Source organism: Eurosta solidaginis, chromosome 1, assembly GCF_040869045.1.
Source record: "Eurosta solidaginis isolate ZX-2024a chromosome 1, ASM4086904v1, whole genome shotgun sequence".
Classification (NCBI taxonomy): Eukaryota; Metazoa; Arthropoda; class Insecta; order Diptera; family Tephritidae; genus Eurosta; species Eurosta solidaginis.
In genome coordinates this window covers 270,974,589-270,984,141 of record NC_090319.1, presented here as the reverse complement: position 1 = coordinate 270,984,141, position 9,553 = coordinate 270,974,589, and the positions used below count along the sequence as shown (strand labels likewise).

Genomic DNA, 9,553 nt, shown 5'->3' with positions numbered 1-9,553 from the left:
GTATATTTGTGAGATTTGTGGTGATTTATACTGTACCCTGTTTCATGTTTTGACAATTCGCTTATCAAAATTGAGGTTATGTACTACATCAGCTGTTTTTCTTTGACATAATAGAAACGCATAAACAATTGCATCACGATCATTGCACATAGCTCAATAGTGATGAAATTATTTAAATATTAAAGAATTATTAATCAAATTAGTTGTAACACATTTGAATTGTACTTCGTCAAGCGTGTAAATTATTGTGAAATATGCAAAATTCTCGACATAGTATTAATTTGCTCAACACGCTAGCTCGAAATCTTAATTTGCGTTCAACACAACATTCACACTCACCTTTGAGTTCCAGCGATTTAACATCCACCAAATATGTGCATCTCAGCTGCTTTATACAAGCGCGCAACAAAAAAACCGGGCCACAGCATGTGTCTTCTTTATTCAAGCCAGTGCCAGTGCCTAGAGAGGCAGATCAAAATGATGTTGGTACCGAAATGGTAGGCAAACTAGCCAAAACCGAACTTTTGAAAATTCTAAACAGATTCACACAAAAACGCGAAATAAAAATATTATGCATTGAAAATGGCTTGGATTGTAAGTTGTCTTGTAATTACGCTTAACTAAAGTATTTAATCGTGTTTAATTTTCACAAACACCTATCAGCTTATCTACAACAACAAGCATTCGCATCATTTCGCCGCTACTGCATCGAAGCGGATAATTTGCCAGTTGATTTGCATATAACCGTTAGTGATATAGTACAAAATGCTGGACATATTGATGACATTTTTCCTTATTTCCTGCGTCACGCCAAAACTATTTTTCCTCACTTAGATTGTATGGATGATTTGAAGAAGATTTCAGATTTACGTACACCCGCAAATTGGTATCCAAGTGCACGTACCATTACACGCAAAATCGTATTTCATGCTGGCCCTACTAATTCAGGGAAAACATATCATGCTATGGAACGTTTCTTGAGCGCCAAGTCGGGGGTGTATTGCGGACCGTTGAAGCTATTAGCCACGGAGGTTTTTAACAAATCTAATGAAAAAGTAATAATAAAAATACAATATACATATGTTAAAATAAACTGACATAATCTTTCTGTTTTGCAGGGCACACCTTGCGATCTGGTAACAGGAGAAGAACGAAAATTTGGTATCAATGAGGAAACACCAGCGAGTCACGTGGCATGTACAGTGGAAATGACATCTGTCAATACGCCCTGTGAGTAAAAAAATGCAGAATATATTAACTATGCGGTTTATGCGGGATAGGATTAAATGGGGCTACATACAAAATGTTTGCCCCGCTTGCAATGTGTCCCCACATGACACCAACCATCTCTTTAATTGTAATGTGGAACCAACGCCTCTAACACCCCTCTCATTATGGTCCACCCCCGTTGAAACTGCAAGTTTCCTTGGACTCCCGTTAGAGGACATTGATGACAATTTGTGATTGGTCGCACCTATTGGATAGGGCGAAGCACTGCTACAACAACAACAACAACAAAAACTTAGAATGCTACCGCTGTAAGGCATGGCAGTCTTAAGAGGCCTTATAAAATCATTTTATAAGATTTTGGGTAGAACTGTCGAAAGGCAAAGTTTTTGACCTTATAAAAGCCGCCGGACTTCTGGCAGCAGACTGGCGCTAAACCAATAGAACTATCTAGATTCTGTGAAGTATACTTAAAGAACCAATTTTCTTCCAGATGAAGTTGCTGTTATTGATGAAATTCAACAATTGCGTGACCCACAAAGAGGCTGGGCGTGGACGCGGGCCTTTCTAGGACTCATCGCTGAAGAGGTACATGTTTGCGGTGAAGCTGGTGCCTTAGAACTTTTGCAAAAAATTTGCGAAACAACAAATGAAACAGTAGAAGTGCATAATTACGAAAGACTTACTGAGCTAACCATTGAAGACTCAGCATTACTAAGTTTAGATTATATACAGCCTGGTGATTGCATTGTTTGCTTTAGTAAAAATGATATCTATTCGGTTTCACGCGAAATTGAAGCGAGGTGAGAGGAAAAATGTAATTACATGCTGGGGGTTTTTTGTAAATTCAACTTTTTTTTGCAGAGGCAAAGAAGTTGCTGTCATCTATGGAGGACTACCACCAGGTACAAAATTAGCACAAGCTGCAAAATTCAATGATCCTGAGAATAGCTGTAAAGTTATGGTGGCAACTGATGCCATCGGTATGGGACTCAATTTGTAAGTTGACTTCTCTCTCTGTCTCTCTGATTTTATTGGTAGTTAATATCTTATTTTATTTACAGGAGCATACGACGCATTATCTTCTTCTCAATAATCAAACCTGGAATGAATGAAAAAGGTGAACGTGAACTTGATACAATATCTGTTTCATCTGCACTGCAGATCGCAGGTCGCGCTGGACGTTATCGCACACAGTGGGAGCACGGTTATGTTACCACTTTTAAATCGGACGATCTGCATGTATTACGCAAAATTTTAGCAGAGAAACCTGAACCACTTAAACAAGCTGGTTTACATCCCACGGCAGATCAAATTGAACTTTATGCGTATCATTTGCCGAAATCTACGCTTAGTAATTTAATGGTAAGGAAATGAGAAATGCCAAATACAGAAATTTTATTAACTTCTGTTTCCTTCACATGTAGGACATTTTTGTTAATCTTTGCACCGTCGACGACTCACTGTACTTTATGTGCAATATTGAGGATTTTAAGTTTTTAGCAGAAATGATTGAACATGTTCAATTGCCATTGCGCTCACGTTATTTATTTTGCTGTGCGCCCATCAATAAGAAAATGCCGTTCGTATGCTCCATGTTTCTAAAGGTAATTTTACAAGAGACAAATAAATTTCCCTCATAGCATTTGACAGAGTAATTTTTAAAGAAAAATCACCTTACCGAGTCTCTTTCCCCCTTTTGATGACTTCAAATGGTTATAAAAAAATCTAAGAAGGCACAAACTGATAAAAAGAGGGAGTTATAAGAGGCGATGTAAAGGGTCTTTATGATCGGAAAATTAGCACATTTATGAATACGAAACTAATATAAAATGCTCTGCAGGATGTAGGAAGAACTTGTGGATATAATTTGACTTATATAAAAAAAAACATCCCAAATTGTTGAATTAAATACATTTGCATTTATTACTTTAAATCTAAAGTATTTCTTCATTTACAGATTGCAAGACAATATAGTCGTAATGAACCAATTACCTTTGACTTTATTACACGCAACTGTGGCTGGCCATTTGCTTTGCCTAAAACTATTATTGATCTTATGCATCTCGAATCTGTCTTTGATGTAATGGATTTGTACCTGTGGCTAAGTTATCGTTTTATGGATCTATTCCCAGACGCAGCAGCAGTGCGCGAAGCACAAAAGGAGCTTGATGAAATCATACAGCAAGGCGTATTTCAAATAACACGTTTACTTAAAAATTCCGAAGCGAGTCAGAGTGCGGCCGATGGTGATGTGTCGTATAATATACGACATTCAACGCATATGCGTGGTAAAAGCAACGGCTTTTTTTACTCTCAAAATTGTTTTTTTTTTTTTTTAACAAAATTTCGTTTTTAGAACCACGCATTCCCAGTGCATCACGTGGACGCCTAACCGATCGCTTATTGGCTCAAGGATTGCTAACGCCGGGTATGCTGAGTGAATTGCGTAAGGAGTGGGATGCACAACAGCAAGCTTTGGCGGATCGAATCGCCGATGACTCTACACTCAGCGATGGTGATGAAAGTAAATCAAACGCGTACGCGAAAGCGCGTCGAAAACATCGCAAGTGAACTATGACTTCAATAATATAAACGGCTATTATTTTTTATAAATTTTTGTTCTGTAGTTAAATGCAAGCGATTAACAAATTTATAATTAGTAATATGCTCATGTAGTTATTCTCTAGTTAAAATAAATTGTTTATATTAAGTGCATTAGATATGTTGTTGTTGTTGTTGTTGTTGTTGTTGTTGTAGCAATGCTCGCCCCACCTAATAGCCGCGACCGATCTCAAATTGTCATCAATATCCTCTAACGGGAATCCAAGGAAATTTGCCGTTTCAACAGGGGTGGACCATAAGGAAAGGGGTGTTAGAGGCGTTGGTTCCACATTACAATTAAAGAGATGGTTGGTGTCATGTGGGGACACATTGCAAGCGGGGCATATATTTTGTATGTCGGGGTTGATTCTGGATATGTAAGAGTTTAACCTGTTACAGTATCCAGAACGAAGTTGAGCAAGAGTGACACGCGTTTCCCTGGGGAGTATGCGTTCCTCTTCCGCGAGTTCTAGATATTTTTCTTCAAGTACTGGATTCACCGGGCAATTCCCGACATAAAGGTCCGACGCCTGTCTATGGAGTTCACCAAGGACCTGCTTGTGTTTTTTCGCTTCATACGGCTGGGTTGTCAGGTGCCGTATTTCCTCAAAATGCTTACGGAGATGACTCCTTAGGCCCCTAGGCTATGCTGGTTCGTCAATCAGATGTCTGTTGGGATGCCCAGGTTTCTGGGTATTCAACAGAAACTGTTTGGACAGCATCTCATTTCTCTCCCTGATGGGGAGTATTCTCGCCTCATTATGCAGATGGTGTTCTGGGGACATAAGAAGACAGCCCGTGTCGATTCTGAGAGCAGTATTTTGGCAGGCCTGTAGATTCGTCCAGTGGGTAGTTTTTAGGCTTGGCGACCATATGGGTGACGCGTAGCACGTAATCGGCTGGCTAATTGCTTTGTATGTGGTCATGAGCGTTTCTTTATCTTTTCCCCAGGTACTGCCAGCAAGGGATTTGAGGATTTTATTACGGCTCTGAATTCTCGGAACAATTGCGGTTGCGTGCGCACCAAAATGTAGATCCTGATCAAACGTCACACCCAAGATTTTGGGGTGTAAGACAGTCGGTAGCGTAGTGCCATCGACGTGGATGTTCAATATGGTCGACATTTGGGGCGTCCATGTTGTAAATAAGGTCGCGGAAGATTTAGTCGGTGAAAATGCCAGGTTTCGCGAGGCGAAAAAACTGGAGAGATCAGGGAGATAGCCGTTTATTTTATTGCATAGCTCATCGATCTCTGGGCCTGGGCCTGTGGCCATTATTGTGCAGTCATCGGCGTAGGAAACGATTGTGACTCCTTCCGGTGGTGAAGGTAGCTTAGATATGTAGAAATTAAACAAAAGTGGGGATAGGACACCACCCTGTGGCACCCCTTGTTTAATTCTCCTTGGTTTTGATGTTTCGTTTCTGAATTGCACCGATGCCTGTCGACCACCCAGATAATTTGCGGTCCACCTTTTAAGACATGGGGGAAGGGTAGACCCTTCCAGGTCTTGCAGTAATGAGCCATGGTTGACCGTGTCAAAGGCTTTTGATAGGTCTAGCGCTACGAGTACTGTTCTATGGCGGGGGTATTGATTCAAACCGCAATTTATCTGGGTGCTAATGACATTTAGAGCGGAGGTAGTGCTATGGAGTTTTCTGAAGCCATGCTGATGGGGGGCTAGCTGCAAATGTGCTTGGAAATAAGGGAGCAAAATGGCTTCAAGCGACTTTGCCACTGGCGATAAAGGAGATATCGGACGATATGACTCACCTACATTAGCTGGTTTCCCAGGCTTTAGTAGCGGGACCACCTTGGCCATTTTCCATTTCTCGGGTATGGCAAAGGTGGAGAGAGACAGGTTGAAGACATGCGCTAAATATTTGAAACCCTCTTTCCCTAGGTTTTTAAGCATCGGCATGGCTATGCCGTCTGGGCCCACTGCTTTGGATGGTTTAGCGCGACCAATGGCGTCCTCAACCTCTCTAGCGGTGATGGTGATTGGTGACGCGCTGAATTTGTGTTTATGTGCGTGTCTATTGACTCTCCGTCTATCTTTGTCGACCGTAGGATGCATTATATATTGTCGGCAGAAAGCGCTCGCGCATTTTTTCGCATCCGACAGCACAGTATCGCCAAAGGCGATGGAAACTTGTCTTTGTGCTTAGTCGGATTCGATAGGGACTTTACGGTGGACCAAAGTTTACCTACACCGGTAGAGAGGTTACAACCTCTTAGGTGCTCTTCCCATTTCGCCCGCTTGTGTTCGTCCACAAGCAATCTGATGCGCTGGTTTATATCCCTTATTTGGGGGTCGCCTGGATCAAGCTGTCTTATATGGTCGCGTTCCCTCGCTAAGCTCGCGGCCTCCGCCGGGAAGTGGGGCCGGATTTCGGGAATTCTCCCGGCGGGAATGAAATGTGCCGAGGCGGATTCAATGACCTTACGGAAGGCACGCTCCCCTTGGCGGGCATCAGTCGGGATAGGGAGGGCAGCAAAGCTGCTGTCTGTTGCAGATTTATATACTTCCCACTTTCCTTTTTTGAAGTTTATGAAAGTGCGTTTTTCGGTGACGATGAAGTCGGCGGTACGCTCGAACGAAATAAGTATGGGCAGGTGGTCGGATGCCAATGTTACCATCGGCTGCCAGTTGACGCAGTTTACGAGTTCTGCGCTCACGATTGAGATATCTGGCGAGCTATGACAGCTTCCTACCATACGTGTGGGGGCGTCTCCGTTTATTGTGCAGAACGTCGTTTCTTCTATTTGATCCGCCAACATCTCACCCCTACTGTCCGCCCGCAAGTTTGAATGCCATAGGTCGTGATGGGCATTGAAATCGCCTAAGATAATGCGATTGTTGCCAGTGAGTAAGGCCTCGATTTTAGGGCGGTATCCACTGGGGCAACAGGTGACAGGAGGGATGTAGATGTTGATGATTTCTAGATTTGCATCGCCTGACCGGACAGATAGGCCTTGACGTTCTAAGACATTGTCCCTGCGGTCGATGCCAGGATCAAATATATGATATTGCACAGAGTGGTGTATAATAAACGCGAGGCCGCCTCCATTTCCGCTCTCGCGGTCCTTCCTGTGGACATTGTACCCAGAGCAGGTCTGCAATGCAGATCTCGCTGTGAGTTTAGTCTCTTGAATCGCAGCAATGCGGATGTTGTGCCGCTTCATGAAATCGACTATCTCCGTAATCTTCCCAGTTAGTCCATTACAGTTTAACTGCAGAATTCTGAAGTGCATGAGGGGTGACGCCGCCACTCTAGGGGTAAGTGACGCGTGACTACGCCTAGGTTGTGGAAGGCCAGGACGCAATTGCTGTTGTGGCCTTGGGACTGGGCGCCCTTGGGCAAGCATTGGGGTACCCGGATGATTTGGGTTTGCGACCTGGCAACATGGCGCGATGAAACCCGTCGAGGGGTTGCCGTCGCGGAGACCAGAACATCTAGGAAAGTGGCACCACCCAAGGCAGGAGCTGCATTGAGCGGATGTCGCAAACCTATATATTCTGTGCTGGCAGACGGTGCAAACGGAGGCAGGGACTAAGAGTCTGTTTCCCTGACCTGCACGATTGCTGCCAGAAAAGAGGGGGGAGAGGAAGACGGGGGCAGGGGCTGATGCTCAGCATTGCTACCAGCTCTACTACGAAGGTAGTAGTTATGAGTGGTATCAGCTGTTTGAGTTGTTGGCGCCGTGGGGCGCGAGCAGCAGCGGGTACTTGTTGTGGCTTGCTGAGCAGCGAGGCTGCTGGAAGGTAGTGGGGGGGGGGGGGGCGCTTAGGCGTAGACTACGGGATGCCCTTGGGCGTGAGCAGCAAGGAGCCACAAAAGATTTATAAAAGTTACGTGGACGTCGGGTTTTGGGATCAAGCCCAGAACAACCTGTCCGATGCAACCATCCCTTGCACGAGACACACTGAACAGAGTATGACCGTCCTAAAAAGATTCTTTTCCGGCAAATGCAGCAAAACCATTTCTCAGGACCGGGGTCAGGAGACGGACCCGGATTGGGTTCGATACCTTCCCGGAGTAAGAGAATATGTAGCAGTCCTGCTGCAAGGAGCTGCTGGGAGGATGACAATTTGTGGGAGGGACGAAACAAATTAAATGGGGTCACACTGAAATGACAGTCCTTGGTCGGGAAAAATCCCGAGTCGCTCCGGTACATAGAACCGACTGCCTTGGGAAGATATGTTCATATTTGTTAATAATTTAGCAGTAAAAATTCTGAAAAATCGTTTTTACTTTACTAGTTCTCGATATACCAACAGAAGATGGATAGACTAGTAGCTGATTTTGAGGAAATACGGCACCTGAGAACCCAGCCGTATGAAGCGAAAAAACACGCTTCCCAAGGCAGTCGGTTCTATGTACCGGAGCGACTCGGGATTTTTCCCGACCAAGGACTGTCATTTCAGTGTGACCCCATTTAATTTGTTTCGTCCGTCCCACAAATTGTCATCCTCCCAGCAGCTCCTTGCAGCAGGACTGCTACATATTCTCTTACTCCGGGAAGGTATCGAACCCAATCCGGGTCCGTCTCCTGACCCCGGTCATGAGAAATGGTTTTGCTGCATTTGCCAGAAAAGAATCTTTTTAGGACGGTCATACTCTGTTCAGTGTGTCTCGTGCAAGGGATGGTTGCATCGGACAGGTTGTTCTGGGCTTGATCCCAAAACCCGACTTCCACGTAACTTTTATAAATCTTTTGTGGCTCCTTGCTGCTCACGCCCAAGGGCGTCCCGTAGTCTACGCCTAAGCGTATCCCCACTACCTTCCAGCAGCTTCGCTGCTCAGCAAGCCACAACAAGTACCCGCTGCTGCTCGCGCCCCACGGCGCCAACAACTCAAACAGCTGATACCACTCATGACTACTACCTTCGTAGTAGAGCTGGTAGCAATGCTGAGCATCAGCCCCTGCCCCCGTCTTCTTCTCCCCCCCTCTTTTCTGGCAGCAATCGTGCAGGTCAGGGAAACAGACTCTTAGTCCCTGCCTCCGTTTGCACCGTCTGCCAGCACAGAATATATAGGTTTGCGACATCCGCTCAATGCAGCTCCTGCCTTGGGTGGTGCCACTTTCCTAGATGTTCTGGTCTCCGCGACGGCAACCCCCGACGGGTTTCATCGCGCCATGTTGCCAGGTCGCAAACCCAAATCATCCGGGTACCCCAATGCTTGCCCAAGGGCGCCCAGTCCCAAGGCCACAACAGCAATTGCGTCCTGGCCTTCCACAACCTAGGCGTAGTCACCCCTCACTTACCCCTAGAGTGGCGGCGTCACCCCTCATGCACTTCAGAATTCTGCAGTTCAACTGTAATGGACTAACTGGGAAGATTACGGAGATAGTCGATTTCATGAAGCGGCACAACATCCGCATTGCTGCGCTTCAAGAGACTAAACTCACAGCAAGATCTGCATTGCAGACCTGCTCTGGTTATAATGTCCACAGGAAAGACCGCGAGAGCGGAAATGGAGGCGGCCTCGCGTTTATTATACACCACTCTGTGCAATATCATATATTTGATCCTGGCATCGACCGCAGTGACAATGTCTTAGAACGTCAAGGCCTATCTGTCCGGTCAGGCGATGCAAATCTAGAAATCATCAACATCTACATCCCTCCTGTTACCTGTTGCCCCAGTGGATACCGCCCTAATATCGAGGCCTTACTCACTGGCAACAATCGCATTATCTTAGGCGATTTCAATGCCCA

At 45.1% G+C, this 9,553-nt stretch overlaps 1 protein-coding gene across 1 annotated transcript; it reads left to right on the top strand.

Moving 5' to 3' along the window:
• Positions 1 to 111: 111 nt before the first annotated feature.
• Suv3 (Suv3 helicase) lies at positions 112 to 3,950 on the top strand. The gene is made up of 9 exons (XM_067770252.1): positions 112 to 594; positions 664 to 1,055; positions 1,119 to 1,230; positions 1,721 to 2,030; positions 2,092 to 2,226; positions 2,292 to 2,592; positions 2,655 to 2,834; positions 3,188 to 3,518; positions 3,587 to 3,950. The coding sequence occupies exons 1-9, from the start codon at positions 255 to 257 to the stop codon at positions 3,799 to 3,801; spliced, it is 2,316 nt and encodes a 771-aa protein (XP_067626353.1). The 5' UTR covers positions 112 to 254; the 3' UTR covers positions 3,802 to 3,950.
• The last annotated feature ends 5,603 nt before the right edge of the window (positions 3,951 to 9,553 follow it).

Excerpts from the sequence above, each read along its gene's own strand:
- Suv3 (XM_067770252.1), top strand. The coding sequence starts at position 255 with ATGCAAAATTCTCGACATAGTATTAATTTGCTCAACACGCTAGCTCGA. Across the intron at positions 2,593-2,654 it reads CTACGCTTAGTAATTTAATG|GACATTTTTGTTAATCTTTG; the intron begins GTAAGGAAATGA and ends CTTCACATGTAG. Across the intron at positions 3,519-3,586 it reads ACATTCAACGCATATGCGTG|AACCACGCATTCCCAGTGCA; the intron begins GTAAAAGCAACG and ends TTTCGTTTTTAG.